At 43.6% G+C, this 18,536-nt stretch overlaps 1 protein-coding gene across 1 annotated transcript in view; it reads left to right on the top strand.

Moving 5' to 3' along the window:
• The first annotated feature begins 17,135 nt into the window (after positions 1–17,135).
• LOC139421964 (nectin-3-like protein) overlaps positions 17,136–18,536 on the top strand; it is a 55,560-nt gene continuing 54,159 nt past the window's right edge. The window contains exon 1 of the mRNA XM_071173106.1: positions 17,136–17,304. Within this exon, the coding sequence (XP_071029207.1) occupies positions 17,223–17,304 (82 nt within the window). The 5' untranslated portion in view covers positions 17,136–17,222. The remainder of the gene's footprint in view (positions 17,305–18,536) is intronic.

Below are 18,536 nucleotides of genomic sequence, written 5' to 3'. Positions count from 1 at the left end.
AGCCACTCAGTGTTAGTGGTGGCTGTTTAACAGTCTGATGGCCTTGAGATAGAAGCTGTTTTTCAGTCTCTCGGTCCCAGCTTTGATGCACCTGTACTGACCTCGCCTTCTGGATGATAGCGGGGTGAACAGGCAGTGGCTCGGGTGGTTGATGTCCTTGATGATCTTTATGGCCTTTATGGCCTTACTACTTAAATTTGTGCGTTTAGTGTTGTGTCACTACTAATCACAACTAAATTGCTCCTGATCCTTAATTTCATACATAAACCATTTTGAATTACTATTGAAAACTGACACATTTAGTACATTTTGCCTATTCAAAATCACAATTGACATCTTCTTGTTTCACTACTGTGTCCCTACTACACTAGTGCACATGTTATTTCCTCAAGATTCTTAATTGTAGTTATATCATCAAACAATACATAATAAGCTTATACTTGTGTTAATCCCTTTGAGTTCATATTTTTATTTATTTTACCTTTATTTAACTAGGCAAGTCAGTTAAGAACAAATTCTTATTTTCAATGACGGCCTAGGAACAGTGGGTTAACTTATCCTGTTCAGGGGCAGAACAACAGATTTGTACTTTGTCAGCTCGGGGGTTTGTACTTGAAACTTGAAACCTTCCGGTTACTAGTTACTAGTCCAGTTACTAGTCCTTCCGGTTACTAGTCCAACGCTCTAACTATATCTCAGTTAAGTCAAAGCTGAATGATCTTCAGATCCACTTTTTTGTTGCAGCCATTTTCTCCACCACGTAACCTTTTAGAAAATAAAGACAAAAACAAGAGACAGCCAATTATAAGCAATTCTCAATCATCTGCTAACATAGGTCACATAAGACAACACAGAAAAACATTAGATAAACAAAGTTAACCTATTATTTCATTTTTTATAATTTTTTGTGTTTTAACCCCTTTTTCTCCCCATTTTCTTGATATCCAATTGCGATCCAATTACAATCTTGTCTCATCGCTGCAACTCACCAACAGATCGCCAAACTGTACTTCTTAACACCCGCCCGCTTAATCAGGAAGCCAGCTGCACTAATGTGTCGGAGGAAACACCGCTTAACTGACGATTAAAGTCACCCTGCAGGCGCCCAGCCCACCACAAGGAGTCGCTAGAGCACGATGAGCCAAGTAAAGCCCCCAAGTAAAGCCCAAACCTTCCCCTAACCCGGATGACGCTGGGCCAATTGTGCGCCGCCCTATAGGACTCCTGGTCAAGCCCGGTTATGACACCGCCTGGGATCGAACGTAGGTCTGTAGTGAAGCCTCAAGCACTGCGATGCAGTGCCTTAGAATGCTGCGCCGCTAGGGAGCACCAAACAATGTTAATCTTACCAACAACTGACTCCATTCTTCTTATGTCGAGGGCCTCCTTTGCACCTGGTCAAAAGAATGGGTAAGTATACCAATATGAATATATTGTACATTTGCACACAAACACAAACGAAGGAGCTTTTCGTGGACTTCAGGAAACAGCAGAGAGCGCACACCCCTATCCACATCGATGGGACCTCAGTGGAGACTACTGCAATGCTCTACTTTCCGGCTGCCCGGATAAAGCACTAAATAAACTTCAGTTAGTGCTAAATACAGCTGCTAGAATCCTGACTAGAACCAAAAAATTGAATCATATTACTCCAGTGCTAGCCTCCCTACACTGGCTTCCTGTCAAGGCAAGGGCTGATTTCAAGGTTTTACTGCTAAACTACAAAGCATTACATGGGCTTGCTCCTACCTATCTCTCTGATTTGGTCCTGCCGTACATACAGTGCCTTGCGAAAGTATTCGGCCCCCTTGAACTTTGCGACCTTTTGCCACATTTCAGGGTTCAAACATAAAGATATAAAACTGTATTTTTTTGTGAAGAATCAACAACAAGTGGGACACAATCATGAAGTGGAACGACATTTATTGGATATTTCAAACCTTTTTAACAAATGAAAAACTAAAAAATTGGGCGTGCAAAATTATTCAGCCCCTTTACTTTCAGTGCAGCAAACTCTCTCCAGAAGTTCAGTGAGGATCTCTGAATGATCCAATGTTGACCTAAATGACTAATGATGATAAATACAATCTACCTGTGTGTAATCAAGTCTCCGTATAAATGCACCTGCACTGTGATAGTCTCAGAGGTCCATTAAAAGCGCAGAGAGCATCATGAAGAACAAGGAACACACCAGGCAGGTCCGAGATACTGTTTATGAAGAAGTTTAAAGCCGGATTTGGATACAAAAAGATTTCCCAAGCTTTAAACATCCCAAGGAGCACTGTGCAAGCGATAATATTGAAATGGAAGGAGTATCAGACCACTGCAAATCTACCAAGACCTGGCTGTCCCTCTAAACTTTCAGCTCATACAAGGAGAAGACTGATCAGAGATGCAGCCAAGAGGCCCATGATCACTCTGGATGAACTGCAGAGATCTACAGCTGAGGTGGGAGACTCTGTCCATAGGACAACAATCAGTCGTAAATTGCACAAATCTGGCCTTTATGGAAGAGTGGCAAGAAGAAAGCCATTTCTTAAAGATATCCATAAAAAGTGTTGTTTAAAGTTTGCCACAAGCCACCTGGGAGACACACCAAACATGTGGAAGAAGGTGCTCTGGTCAGATGAAACCAAAATTGAACTTTTTGGCAACAATGCAAAACGTTATGTTTGGCGTAAAAGCAACACAGCTGAACATACCATCCCCACTGTCAAACATGGTGGTGGTAGCATCATGGTTTGGGCCTGCTTTTCTTCAGCAGGGACAGGGAAGATGGTTAAAATTGATGGGAAGATGGATGGAGCCAAATACAGGACCATTCTGGAAGAATGGTTTGAAATATCCAATAAATGTCGTTCCACTTCATGATTGTGTCCCACTTGTTGTCGATTCTTCACAAAAAAATACAGTTTTATATCTTTATGTTTAAAGCCTGAAATGTGGCAAAAGGTCGCAAAGTTCAAGGGGGCCGAATACTTTCGCAAGGCACTGTACCTACATGTACGCTACGGTCACAAGATGCAGGCCTCCTAATTGTCCCTAGAATTTCTAAGCAAACAGCTGGAGGCAGGGCTTTCTCCTATAGAGCTCAATTTTTATGGAATGGTCTGCCTACCCATGTGAGAGATGCAAACTCGGTCTCAACCTTTAAGTCTTTACTGAAGACTCATCTCTTCAATGGGTCATATGATTGAGTGTAGTCTGGCCCAGGAGTGTGAAGGTGAACGGAAAGGCTCTGGAGCAACGAACCGCCCTTGCTGTCTCTGCCTGGCCGGTTCCCCTCTTTCCACTGGGATTCTCTGCCTCTAACCCTATTACAGGGGCTGAGTCACTGGCTTACTAGGGCTCTTTCATATCGTCCCTAGGAGGGGTGCGTCACTTGAGTGGGTTGAGTCACTGATGTGATCTTCCTGTCTGGGTTGGCGCCCCCCCTTGGGTTGTGCCGTGGCGGAGATCTTTGTGGGCTATACTCGGCCTTGTCTCAGGATGGTAAGTTGGTGGTTGAAGATATCCCTCTAGTGGTGTGGGGGCTGTGCTTTGGCAAAGTGGGTGGGGTTATATCCTTCCTGTTTGGCCCTGTCCGGGGGTGTCATCGGATGGGGCCACAGTGTCTCCTGACCCCTCCTGTCTCAGCCTCCAGTATTTATGCTGCAGTAGTTTATGTGTCGGGGGTTAGGGTCAGTTTGTTATATCTGGAGTACTTCTCCTGTCCTATCCGGTGTCATGTGTGAATTTAAGTATGCTCTCTCTAATTCTCTCTTTCTCTCTTTCTTTCTCTCTTTCGGAGGACCTGAGCCCTAGGACCATGCCTCAGGACTACCTGGCATGATGACTCCTTGCTGTCCCCAGTCCACCTGGCCGTGCTGCTGCTCCAGTTTCAACTGTTCTGCCTGTGATTATTATTATTTGACCATGCTGGTCATTTAGGAACATTGGAACATCTTGGCCATGTTCTGTTATAATCTCCACCCGGCACAGCCAGAAGAGGACTGGCCACCCCACATAGCCTGGTTCCTCTCTAAGTTTCTTCCTAGGTTTTGGCCTTTCTAGGGAGTTTTTCCTAGCCACCGTGCTTCTACACCTGCATTGCTTGCTGTTTGGGGTTATAGGCTGGGTTTCTGTACAGCTGATGTAAAAAGGGCTATATAATCAATTTGATTTGATTTGATTTACTCAACTCTGCACCTTAGAGGCTGCTGCCCAATATACAGTTGAAGTCGGAAATTTACATACACTTTAGCCAAATACATTTAAACTCAGTTTTTCACAATTCCTGACATTTAATACTCATAAAAATTCCCTGTCTTAGGTCAGTTAGGATCCCAACTTTATTTTAAGAACGTGAAATGGCAGAGTAATCGTAGAGAGAATGATTTATTTCAGCTTTTATTTCTTTCATCACATTCCCAGTGGGTCAGAAGTTTACATAATTAGTATTTGGTAGCATTGCCTTTAAATTGTTTAACTTGGGTCAGACGTTTCGGGTAGTTTTCCACAAGCGTCCCACAATAAGTTGGGTGAATTTAGGCCCATTCCTCCTGACAGAGCTGCTGTAACTGAGTCAGGTTTGTAGGCCTCCTTGCTCACACATGCTTTTTCAGTTTTGCCCACAAATGTTCTATAGGATTGAGGTCAGGGCTTTGTGATGGCCACTCCAATACCTTGACTTTGTTGTCCTTAAGCCATTTTGCCACAACTTTGGAGGTATGGTTGGGGTCATTGTCCATTTGGAAGACCCATTTGCGACCAAGCTTTAACTTCCTGACTGATGTCTTGAGATGTTGCTTCAATATATCCACATAATTTTCCGTCCTCATGCTGCCATCTATTTTGTGAAGTGCACCAGTCCCTCCTGCAGCAAAGCACCCCCACAACATGATGCTGCCACCCCCGTGCTTCACAGTTGGGATGGTGTTCTTTGGCTTGCAAGCCTCCCCCTTTTTCCTCCAAACATAACGATGGTCATTATGACCAAACAGTTCTATTTTTGTTTCATCAGACCAGAGGACATTTCTCCAACAAGTATGATCTTTGTCCCCATGTGCAGTTGCAAACCGTAGTCTGGCTTTTTTATGGCGGTTTTGGAGCAGTGACTTCTTCCTTGCTGAGCAGCCTTTCAGTTTATGTCGATATAGGATTCGTTATACTGTGGATATAGATACTTTTGTACTTGTTTCCTAAAGCATCTTCACAAGGTCCTTTGCTGTTCTGGGATTGATTTGCACTTTTCCTATCAAAGTACGTTCATCTCTAGGAGAGAGAACGCGTCTCCTTCCTGAGCCGTATGATGGCTGCGTGGTCCCATAGTGTTTATACTTGCATACTATTGTTTGTACAGATTAACGTAGTACCTTCAGGCGTTTGGAAATTGCTCCCAAGGATGAACCAGACTTGTGGAAGTCTACATCTTCTGAGGTATTGGCTGACTTCTTTTGATTTTCCCATGATGTCAAGCAAAGAGGCACTGAGTTAGAAGGTAGGCCGTGAAATACATCCACAGGTACACCTCCAATTGACTCAAATGATGTCAATTAACCTATCAGAAGCTTCTAAAGCCATGACATCATTTTCTGGAATTTTCCAAGCCGTTTAAAGGCACAGTCAATTTAGTGTATGTAAACTTTTGACCCACTGGAATTGTGATACAGTGAATAATAAGTGAAATAATCTGTCTGTAAACAATTGTTGGAAAAATGACTTGTGTCATGCACAAAGTAGATGTCCTAACCGACTTGCCAAAACTATAGTTTGTTAACAAGAAATTTGTGGAGTGGTTGAAAAACGAGTTTGAATGACTCCAACCTAAGTGTTTGTAAACTTCTGACTTCAACTGTACATAGGCATGGAATCACTGGTCACTAATAATGGAACACTAGTCACTTGTATAATGTTTACATACTGCTTTACTCATTTCATACTGTATTCTATTCTACTGTATTTTAGTCAATGCCACTCTGACATTTTTCATCCTAAAATGTATATATTTCTTAACTCCATTCTTTTACTTTCGATTTGTGTGTATTGTTGTTGTCACGATCGTCATAATGAGCTGACCAAGGCGCAACATGAGTATAGTTCCACATATTTTTAATCTCGTGAAACAAACAAAACAATAAAGAAACAGCGAAACATGACTAAACACAAACAATATCCCACAAAATACAGGTGGGGAAATGACTACCTAAATATGATCTCCAATCAGAGGCAACGATAAACAGCTGACTCTGATTGGGAACCATATTAGCACCAACATAGAAATAGACACACTAGAACACCCCCTAGTCACGCCCTGACCTACTTCACCATAGAGAACCAAGGGCTGGAACCAAGGGCTCTCTATGGTCAGGGCGTGACCCGGCCTTGTCTGGACTGGGCACCGGCGCAGAGGAAGGCTCCTGCCCTGGAGCGGGACTGGACACCTTGCCTGTACTGGGCATCGGCGCAGAGGAAGGCTCCTGCCCTGGAGCGGGACTGGACACCTTGCCTGTACTGGGCATCGGCGCAGAGGAAGGCTCCTGCCCTGGAGCGGGACTGGACACCGTGCCTGGACTGGGCATCAGTGCAGAGGAGCGGGACTGGATGCCTTGCTTGGAAGCTCCGGACCGTTGACCGTCGCTGGAGGTTCCGGACCGTTGACCGTCGCTGGAGGTTCCGGACCGTTGACCGTCGCTGGAGGTTCCGGACCGTTGACCGTCGCTGGAGGTTCCGGACCGTTGACCGTCACTGGAGGTTCCGGACCGTTGACCGTCGCTGGAGGTTCCGGACCGTTGACCGTCGCTGGAGGTTCCGGACTGGGAACCGTCGCCGGAAGCTCTGGACTGTGTACCATCGCCGGAAGCTCTGGACTGTGTACCGTCGCCGGAAGCTCTGGACTGTGAACCATTGACGGAAGCTCTGGACTGTGAATGCGCACTGGAGGCCTAGTGTGTGGTGCCGGTACAGGTGGCACCGGACTGGTGACACACACTTCAGGGCGAGTGCGGGGAGCTGGCACAGGACGTACCGGACTGGGGAGACGCACTGGCCATGTTTGGCCAGCTAATGTTACATTTTACTTTATGTGTTGGTTATGTAGGCTTCTTCTAACCCATAGCTTTCTACTACATATTGTAACAACTCTGGGTTCATAAGCGGTGATATCGACTCCGCTCGAGCATGTTTTTGGGGCACAGTTGACATGCCGTCAACTGTGCCCCAAAAACATGCTCGAAGTCCCGCTGGACTTCGGGCTAGAAGGTCAAGGGTTTGAGACCTGCTCCCTGCCTGTTTCATTACAATATAATAACACCATTCAATTATATTTTTTACATTAAAAACCAAAGTCTATCATATAATTCCACTCATTCCAATAAATGTTATACCTCTTGATCTTCAAGAATAGGACTTGGAAATATGTATAAGTATAGATTAGCCAAATTGTTTTACCTGAGCATAACCCCAAAACTAAGGACTTATTAGCCAGCCTTCAGCTGTTTAAGTAAGCCTGGGTATAGCTTCAAATCAGTATGTTTCATCATAGGAAGAGATACATTCTATTATGGTTTTCTTGGTAGCCTATTGTTTTTTTCGTTCCTGTAAATGGAACGTATTGAAAACTTGTTTATGGTTAGCTGGAATTGCTTAATAGATTACGTGGGTCGAATTTGCAATGGGAATGGGGGCCTGCTCGGTCCTCCTTTTCCTGTAGTCCACAATCATCTCCTGTCTTGATCACGTTGAGGGAGAGGTTGTTGTCCTGGCACCACACAGCCAGGTCTCTGACCTCCTCCCTATAGGTTGTCTCGTCGTTGTCGGTGATCAGGCCTACCACTGTTGTGTCATCAGAAAGCTTAATGATGGTGTTGGAGTCCTGGATGGCCGTGCAGTCATGAGTGAACACGGAAAACAAGAGGGGACTGAGCATGCGCCCCTGACGGGCCCCTGTGTTGAGGATCAGTGTGGCGGATGTGTTGTTCCCTACCCTTACCACCTGGGGGCGGCCCGTCAGAAAGTCCAGGATCCAGTTGCAGAGGGAGGTGTTTAGTCCCAAGGTCCTTTGTTTTTTGATGAGCTTTGAGGGCACTATGGTGTTGAACGCTGAGCTCCAGTCAATGAATAGCATTCTAACATAGGTGTTCCTTTTGTCCAGGTGGGAAAGGGCAGTGTGGAGTGCAATAGAGATTGCATCATCTGTGGATCTGTTAGGGATGTATGCAAATTGGAGTGGGTCTAGGGTTTCTGGGATAATGGTGTTGATGTGAGCCATGACCAGCCTTACAATGCACTTCATGGCTACAGACGTGAGTGCTTCGGTTTGGTAGTCATTTAGGCAGGTTACCTTAGACATGTTGGTATTACCGACTTGGACAGGGAGAGGTTGAAAATGTCAGTGAAAACACTTGCCAGTTGGTCAGCGCATGCCCGCAGTACAGGTCCTAGTAATCCGTTTGGCCCTGCGGCCTTGTGAATATTGACCTGTTTAAAGGTCTTACTCACATCGGCTGCAGATGAGTGGTTCCGATTACCAAGAGCTGTTTTCTTGGATCTCTGTGCAGTAGTAGGCCCAGCTTTACAGAAAAGCACCCGCAGAAATCAAGCCGTGCCTGTCCCACTTCAACTCCTTGGCAACCTCGTCAATAGCGTCGATGGTGTCTCTTCGCGTTTGCAGGACTGCATCTGTAAGGACACGGCCGCTGGAGGGTTGTGCAGTGGTTGCGCTGGGGCTGGGCGCACTCAGCTCCTGCTCAGCTGCAGCACCACCAACCCTGTGACTAAAAACAATAGAAAATGTAAATTGTTTGTGTAAATACAGTGCCTTGCGAAAGTATTCGGCCCCCTTGAACTTTGCGACCTTTTGCCACATTTCAGGCTTCAAACATAAAGATATAAAACTGTATTTTTTTGTGAAGAATCAACAACAAGTGGGACACAATCATGAAGTGGAACGACATTTATTGGATATTTCAAACTTTTTTAACAAATCAAAAACTGAAAAATTGGGCGTGCAAAATTATTCAGCCCCTTTACTTTCAGTGCAGCAAACTCTCTCCAGAAGTTCAGTGAGGATCTCTGAATGATCCAATGTTGACCTAAATGACTAATGATGATAAATACAATCCACCTGTGTGTAATCAAGTCTCCGTATAAATGCACCTGCACTGTGATAGTCTCAGAGGTCCGTTAAAAGCGCAGAGAGCATCATGAAGAACAAGGAACACACCAGGCAGGTCCGAGATACTGTTGTGAAGAAGTTTAAAGCCGGATTTGGATACAAAAAGATTTCCCAAGCTTTAAACATCCCAAGGAGCACTGTGCAAGCGATAATATTGAAATGGAAGGAGTATCAGACCACTGCAAATCTACCAAGACCTGGCTGTCCCTCTAAACTTTCAGCTCATACAAGGAGAAGACTGATCAGAGATGCAGCCAAGAGGCCCATGATCACTCTGGATGAACTGCAGAGATCTACAGCTGAGGTGGGAGACTCTGTCCATAGGACAACAATCAGTCGTATATTGCACAAATCTGGCCATTATGGAAGAGTGGCAAGAAGAAAGCCATTTCTTAAAGATATCCATAAAAAGTGTTGTTTAAAGTTTGCCACAAGCCACCTGGGAGACACACCAAACATGTGGAAGAAGGTGCTCTGGTCAGATGAAACCAAAATGTAACTTTTTGGCAACAATGCAAAACGTTATGTTTGGCGTAAAAGCAACACAGCTGAACACACCATCCCCACTGTCAAACATGGTGGTGGCAGCATCATGGTTTGGGCCTGCTATTCTTCAGCAGGGACAGGTAAGATGGTTAAAATTGATGGGAAGATGGATGGAGCCAAATACAGGACCATTCTGGAAGAAAACCTGATGGAGTCTGCAAAAGACCTGAGACTGGGACGGAGATTTGTCTTCCAACAAGACAATGATCCAAAACATAAAGCAAAATCTACAATTGAATGGTTCAAAAATAAACATATCCAGGTGTTAGAATGGCCAAGTCAAAGTCCAGACCTGAATCCAATCGAGAATCTGTGGAAAGAACTGAAAACTGCTGTTCACAAATGCTCTCCATCCAACCTCACTGAGCTCGAGCTGTTTTGCAAGGAGGAAAGGGAAAACATTTCAGTCTCTCGATGTGCAAAACTGATAGAGACATACCCCAAGCGACTTACAGCTGTAATCGCAGCAAAAGGTGGCGCTACAAAGTATTAACTTAAGGGGGCTGAATAATTTTGCACGCCCAATTTTTCAGTTTTTGATTTGTTAAAAAAGTTTGAAATATCCAATAAATGTCGTTCCACTTCATGATTGTGTCCCACTTGTTGTTGATTCTTCACAAAAAAATACAGTTTTATATCTTTATGTTTAAAGCCTGAAATGTGGCAAAAGGTCGCAAAGTTCAAGGGGGCCGAATACTTTCGCAAGGCACTGTAACTGTTTATGCACAACTTGAATGGATTTGGTTTACTCTTTTCAAACGAGAGAATACAAATTACATACCTGGATCATCCGGTGCGTCTTGCATGTCCGTGTCCCCCTCCACCTCAGTCACTACTCCACTCCAGAGGGATTCCCCTATAATGCGGCAAGTCGCTCATCAAGGGGGTTGAGCTCCGGTGTCCCCTTTCCCCCTTTCCCCCACATGTGGCACAAACACTTTTTCTGTATAAGGCTATGCGCCTTTTGGCCTCCACTTTTATGTCGGACCATTTTCTTTTCTGAGAAGGTCCGACCTTCTGAGCCAGCAGCATTCACAGCGTCCACCACATTCTGCCACTCTAACGCCTTTTTGGCATTTGTAACGCCCACACTGTGTCCACCAAACAATATATTTTTTCTTGCTCCAACCTCCCCTACAAGAACTTCCCTTTCACACAAGGTGAAAAAAAATGTTTTTGCCTTTCTGTCGGGATTTGCTGTCATTGTCGTCATGCAGTCAGTGTCGATGAATATTAATTAGGGGTGTTTCACTAACTATTTATAGGCAACTATGGGCGTTAAAAGGGTGGGACAAGATGCTCGCTCACTCACGCCAAATTTAGAGTTGATTGTGATTTATAAAGGGAAACAGGGAACTGTGTTATAAATCAGAATATTTTTGTGCATAAGCACTTTATCCTCCGCACAGTTTTATAAGTGAGGCCCCGGGTGTCTTTGACAGAACAGAGCAGCCTCCAGGTGGCGCAGTCGCATGTCGAGAAGATCAGACAGCTCTCTGGAGGCAGAGAAGAACCTAAAGGACAGACAAAGGATCACGCTACCTGCTGCCATGGGGGAGAAAGTAGACATCCCATAGGCATATCTGCGAATGGATTAACTTTAGATTTTTACATCCATTCTCACACCTTTGAGGCATTTACACTGTTGTCCACATCCTGCTGTTCATAATGGGAATCTGTACTAGGCAATATGGATTTATGCTGCCTGTATGAAAGCCTAGTATGAAACAGACCTCTAATGGTGATTTGGTTATAGAGTGGATTTGATTTCCTTGCTATGATAATGATCAAAAGGTTGTTACTCAAATTCCTTGGAATCAAATCGTAGCACCTATACTGCTATTGTGAGTATTGCTGTCATGAGCTTGTGTGCATTTAAGCAGAATGTCCAATTTGAGATTACAGCTTCAACGCTGTCTTTTTTACATCATGTATTAAAATGCATGTACATACTTTTTACAGGGGGGTTGATACGTGCTGAAAATACAAGTATTGGTTGTGACTCTAAAGGAGGCAAAAAAGTGCATGTGACATTTTTTATTGCACTTGTTTGTGTATCTGTATCAGTTATGTTGTCACTTTAAATGTATACGGAACAAAAATATAAAAACAACAATTTCAAAGGTTTTACTGAGTTACATTTCATACAAGGAAATCAGACAATTTAAATAATTAAATTAGACCCTGATCTATGGATTTCACATGACTGGGAATACAGATATGCATCTGTTGGTCACAGAAAACTAATAAAAAAAGGTATGGGAGTGGATCAGAAAACCTGTCAGTATCTGGTGTAACATCTCCTTTGCATAGAGTTGATCAGGCTGCTGATTGTGGCCCTTGGAATGTTGTCACACTCCTCTTCAATGACTGTCCGAAGTTGCTGGATATTGGCGGGAACTGGAACATAATGTTGTACACCTTTATCCAGTGGCTCCCAAACATGCTCAATGGGTGACATGTCTGGTGAGTATGCAGGCCATGGAAGAACTGGGACATTTTCAGCTTCCAAGAACTGTGTGACAGATCCTTGCAACATGCTGAATGAGGTCATGGCGGCGGATGAATGGCACGACAATGGGCTTCAGGATCTCGTCACAGTATCTCTGTGCATTCAAATTGCCATTGATAAAATGCAATTGTGTTCATTGTCTGTGGCTTATACCTGCCCACGCCATAACCCCACTGCCACCATGGGGCATTCTGTTTACAATGTTGACATTAGCAAACGGCTCGCCCACACGATGCCATACACATCGTTTGCCATTTGCCCGTTACAGTTGAAACCGGGATTTATCCATGAAGAGCACACTTCTCCAGCGTGCTAGTTGCTATCGAAGGTGAGCATTTGCCCACTGAAGCCTGTTACAACCTCAAACTGCGTTCAGGTCAAGACACTGGTGAAGTCTAAGAGCACGCAGATGAGCTTCCCTGAGACAGTTGACTGCCAAATTCTCTATAACAACAGCTCTGGTGGACATTCCTGCAGTTAAAACTTGAGATATCTGTGGCATTGTGTTGCGTGACAAAACTGCACATTTTAGAGTGGCCTTTTATTGTCCCCAGCACAAGGTGCACCTGTGTGTAATGATAATGCTGTTTAACCCCCTAGAGTCGATTGACGCAACGGTGCGTCAATCTAAGTAACATAGTAAAAAAATCCCCATCAAATCTGTCAGTTCAAGCTAAAGATCTGTTTAAGGATTTTTGATTATATTTGTTACTAGTACGTAACATGCCAATAGAATAGCATAGGATTTGGTCTGGAGTGAAAATTGGTCTGGTATCAATTTCTTATGCAATCAGGGCATTGAGATAAAATGGGTGAATATTTCCTTTAAGTCAACAAATTATGTCTTAAGTCCATGATTTATTGACTTAAGTCCATGTTAAGTATTTTCTCAAGTTTGAATCGGGCACCCAAAAAAGAGCAGTATGCAAGATGTGTTACCAGTGGCATAGTTACCAGTGTGAATTCTCTATTATGGCCTGCAGATGTCGATGTAGGTTCAAATATGGTCCTAGCTGCGCAGCTCTCAACTATGAATCTACTCATGCATGATGAGTGGTAATCTTGGGAGGAATAAAGCAGAAATCCAGTTGAAGGCTAGGCCCTAGTGAAGGAATGCACAACTTTATGATGGTTTTATTAACATGCGCTCACCTTAAATAGTGGTCTTTCCCTCACTCCGTCAGAATGTATCTCTTTCAAATGGTGCATATCTTTCCTATTCATTGAAGCATACAACTTGATGCTCTGGGATGTGAGCTCATCTTGATATTAGAGTGCTGGTGAGGTTTGAAAAGCTCTGACAATTTGAATCGGGGAAAACTAAATCCATGGTCTTTTCCCTGACTGTAATTGTGTAAGGCTTTAGCCACAATTAAAGTCCTAATTTAACACCTGATGTACATAACAAATGGCACGTCTCAATAGGTGGTCCAGATATGACATGACATAGCATACATGGGGGGGAGGCCCATGACATTACATCAGACCAACTGGCATACATGGAGGAAGTCTTTAAATTCTCTTTGGTTTAGCCTTCATGGAAAAAGCAGAATTAAATGGTCTAGAACTCCAAAAGTAACCCGGTCCGAACAGAGTACTGTACAGAATATCCTTGTCCCTGGGAAAACATGTAGTCCATTGAAAGACCCTTAGCTATACAGACAGACTACAGACAAACATGCATCCATCCATCCATCCACTGACCCTGGCCTGGGAAACTGGACGCTTGAGTGTAGTTCCCTCAATTTCCATCATGACTTATTGTGCTCCATAGTCCCAGACCTGGCCACAACCCAGACAGACACTTGTGTATGAGACAGGACAGGAAAGAGAGAGAGATTCATGTGGGTAAACACAGAGGGGAGGAGGAGACCCACAGAATAAGAGGATAAAGAAGACAGAAAGAGGGGGACTTGCACTTATTTCATCTTCACTACGCCAGTAGCATTCACCAGCCCCACTCCAATCCCCCCTGGCCCTCACTGAAGAGCACTTGAGGCTTACATAACATTCCTCAGAGAGACAAAGTACTCTGTGAAAGAGAACAATGTGAACACGAAGAGATGCTTGTTGTCCATGCCATAGGACAACAGCACAACACATGTTTAAACAGACTCCTCATATCCTACATCAAACATGTTGTCATCATGGTTATTGTTCAAAGTGAAAGTTCTGTTACACAGCTCCTTTTCCTCCTCTGTTGCCCTCGGCTTCAATTAACTGCTTCATTTAATTAATTATGTATTATAACAGTTGTATTGTGGTTCCACATGAGAATTTGTGAAAAAAAAATGTGCCCTCTTGTCTGACAATGGAAGTGCTAATGGTTTTACTTCTCTACCTTTCTTTAAATAATTATGCTGCCTCTCTCAAAACAAACCGTTAATTTCCTTGCTAAAGATATGCAGATGTATTTTAACGTGGAGCAGAGTGCAAAGCATTCATCTAAGATTAACAGGACAGGACCTTAACTGTGCGGTTCTGTTGCCAGAGTGTGTATGTGTACAAGCGTGTGTGTGTGTATGCTGTATGATCTATTCAGGCTGTCCAGTGTAAAGTCTGTTGGGTGCGTGTGTTTGTGGTAATTAGGGGAAACACTTGTGAAATGGGAATATCAGTAGGAGAGAACTGCAGTAATTGACAATATCCAATCTGGTTCCAGATTATTCACAGGCCATAGATGTCTATGTCTCTATAATGATATAGAGGGGTACAGGCAAATAGAAATATGACACCCTACTGATTTTCAGTCACACATAAACAAGTTCTATAGACTTATAAATGGAGTTTATGTGGTAGATCATCTGAGATTGACAGTTACTAGCAAGGCCAGCTTCTCTTTGGATATTGTCAGTTGGTGAAGAAATAAACACACTGCACTGTAAACACACAATAATGAAATACATTCTATTTGAGATATAGTGTACATGACTGCATTATGAAATCCTAATATCACATCACTGTGTGAATGAAGATATTGCATCAGTGGGAAAAGCTATGTAGGAAAAAGTGAAGACACTTAGAGTAAAATGATGATAGAGTAAAAAAGGAGTTTGAGACAGCTAAGAGACTATTTATGCTTGATCCGAAAATGTGGTCGGAGGCGCCGTAAGATGGTGTGACGCAATTGCGAAGCCTCTCAAATGTTCTGACAACGTGGAAGGCTACATATACCTCTGCATTTACATGCTTGGTTGATAGGTAGGTGAGAGCAGAAGGTAAATCACCATAAATGCTGCACGGCCAATGCAGACGTTGAAATGACCATGCAGCACCTTTAAAAGATAAATAGATTGAAATACAATACAGTGTCGAGTTTCAGGTCTCAGTTGATCTAAACATTGGCAGATGACAAGGGCTTGTCCAGAGCTGAGTGAATGCCCCTGCTCTCAGGCACATCGATGCGAGGACTCCCAGGGCTCTGCTGCTGGGGCCACCGACAAACAGGACGCTCATGTTATGACAGCCACTCACTGCCCCGTGGTGAGGGGTTGTGGGAGAGTTTTGGAAAACTTTGAAGTCATTTTATTTTGATGAGGTCATGAGTGTAGTGTAACCAATGATGTATATATAAATCATTGGGTGTAACCATAGATCATACAATGATCATAAAATGAAACAAATGAAGCATGTACAGTATTTGTTCCACCCCCTCCACCATCAAAACTGTCCAACTCCCTAACAATAGGACTCTGTACCATCTGTAAGCCTGCCTCTGTGCAAGGTGTAATGACTCTGGGTCTGGCTGACTGGTATATAGCCAAGTAGCCTGTTGCTAGATCATTGCTTGTTGTGAATGATCACATGCTCTCTTTTCTCATATACTAGGATATCAGTGTCTGAGCTCTTTGTAGCCCCAATATTAATGTAATTTCATCACTAATCTGACGAGGTATCTCTGAGATTCTAATACCCAGACATTGTGATTTCTTAAAAGTCTCTGTCAATGGTGTGCTCAGAAAAGTATTCGTAGCATTCACAATGGCTAGGGCACTCTAAGATATATTTTTCCCCCATCTCATCAATCAGACGGAAAGACGTGCAGAACACATCACAACACACACACACCCTGGGTTGCCTCACATTGTGCCAGGGTGTGGATGAATAGGGTGGCATGAGAGTAATTGTGTCCCTGGTGGCTCTTGAGAAGACATAATATGAGACTCAAATTAAAGCACTGACCTGGTTAGCTTCCAGCCAACAGGAGGGGCGCCCCCCCATAATTGCTGTTTGCAAAGATTAGCTAGTTAATTTGTGAACGCCCCAATTAGACTTGGGATGGGGTGGTGGGGGTGCTCTAGTTGTTGAACAGCGGCAGGGGGTCGGATACACAGATTGGGTTTTTGGAGATAGGATATGGTGGGGGATTACCAGTGGGGTACAGGGGGTTAAGGTTGATACTGGTCCTGTATTAACTTGCCTTCAGAGAGAGGTGAAACATGCATAGAAGATGAATTAATTTGTACATGGGGTGCAGCGATAGGCCTACAGCAATGGATGATTGTGGACACAAACACACTGACACATGCATTACACTCATTGTGCTGCATTCTCCATGCTGTACACAGCAATGTGTCTGAATAAAACCTCCACTTGGTGAGAATATGTGTCAAGGCCAGAGTGTTACTCAACACATGTCAATCATATTGATCTTAAGAAAAGCTTAATTCATTCTTCAGTGAATTTATTATAATCATGTGTTGTTTTTCACTTATCACGGGGAAATTAAGCACGCATGCTTTATTTCATACTCAGTAGCCTAAATATGTCATTTAGCAACACAATTTAAATCAATATTTGCAATAAGGATGACGTAATCTAACAACGTCTTTCTGGGGTGGTGTGGTGGAAGATTGCCTCTCATTTGACTGTATCGCTGGAATCAGGTGAGCTCCCCTTATCGCTGCTCTAGTGGTACAGTCCAATCGCAGTTAGGAATTGTTGCTGAGGAGGTTTCATGGTCCGGCGGACAGACAAACGTGTTCGGTGAAAGACGGATCTACTTTCAAAATGTTCCTGCCTTGCCTCAGGAATTACCCGCTTCATAAGAGACAGCATGCTGTATTTATTTTTCTTCTGTACAGCTTGACAGGTATGCTATCTATTATGCCCGCTCGCTCGGTAACATTAGCTAATGTAAAATATTTGGAGAAGTTCTGAGTGCAGCCAACGAGAGCGAGCCAGAAAGCCGAGTGTTTCGCGTGACTCTGACTACTTGTATGGGGCTCCTCTACAGTCTGAACAACATTTGTTTTAGTAGTTTATTTTAGATATGGACTGTATTGTTTCTATAAGAAAGGTTGACTTTACCATTAAGGACTGTGCAAGGGCAAGGCAGGCGTCCTTTTGTTGAGAAGTTTAGTGTTGGAATGGTGCCGCTGCCGATGATTGTGTGATCCGTGGCTGCCATGGAAACATTATTCATGTAGGCATTATTCACAGGAAACCACTGAGGAGCAACAGTGAGGTGCTCTTTAGTGGTGAGACAACTTTGAAGAGCAACACGGTCGCACAGCAACTGCACTCACCTTTACTAACTAAACTGAAGACGTCTGATCCAAACAGCCAATACTTGGTTGTTGTATTTAGTTGAAGTTATGATTCACAATTGTATTTACATCGCTCCAAACTAGGCCTCTTTTGGAGACTCGTTTTGGAGAGTGGGGACTGTGGGCGCTACAGCAAGGAGACCCCTGGCTGCTCCTAACATAAATTCCATAATAGGACATTTATGGTAGGAGACACTCACCTGTGGTGTTATGTGCTTTTAGCAACACAGGTGTTTATACTGAACAAAAATATAAATGCAACGATTTCAGCAATTTTACTTAGTTACATTTTATATAAGGAAATCAGTCGATTGAAATAAATAAATTAGGGCCTAATCTATGGATTTCACATGACTGGGCAGGGGTGTAGGCATAGGCCCACCGACTTGGGAACCAGGACCACCCACTGGGGAGCCAGGCGCAGCCAATCAGAATGAGTTTTTCCCCATAGAAGGGCGTTATTACAGACATAAATACGCCTTAGTTTAATTTGCTGTCCGGGTGGCTGGTCTCAATTCAATTCTCTGGCAACAGCTCTGGTGGACATTCCTGCGGTCAGCATGCCAATTGCATGCTCCCTCAACTTGAGACATCTGTGGCATTGTGTTGTGTGACAAAACGGCACATTTTAGAGTGTTTTTTTTTTGTGACCCCCAACACAAGGATAATGCTGTTGAATCAGCTTCTTGATATGTAAACTAATTTGTGCACAAAATTTGAGAGAAATAAGCTTTTTGTTCATATGGAACATTTCTGGGATCTTTTATTTCAGCTC

The sequence above is a fragment of the Oncorhynchus clarkii genome, chromosome 12 (assembly GCF_045791955.1).
Source record: "Oncorhynchus clarkii lewisi isolate Uvic-CL-2024 chromosome 12, UVic_Ocla_1.0, whole genome shotgun sequence".
NCBI lineage: Eukaryota > Metazoa > Chordata > Actinopteri > Salmoniformes > Salmonidae > Oncorhynchus > Oncorhynchus clarkii.
The sequence above is the reverse complement of the archived record's forward strand: the minus strand, read 5'-3'. Positions and strand labels throughout refer to the sequence as shown.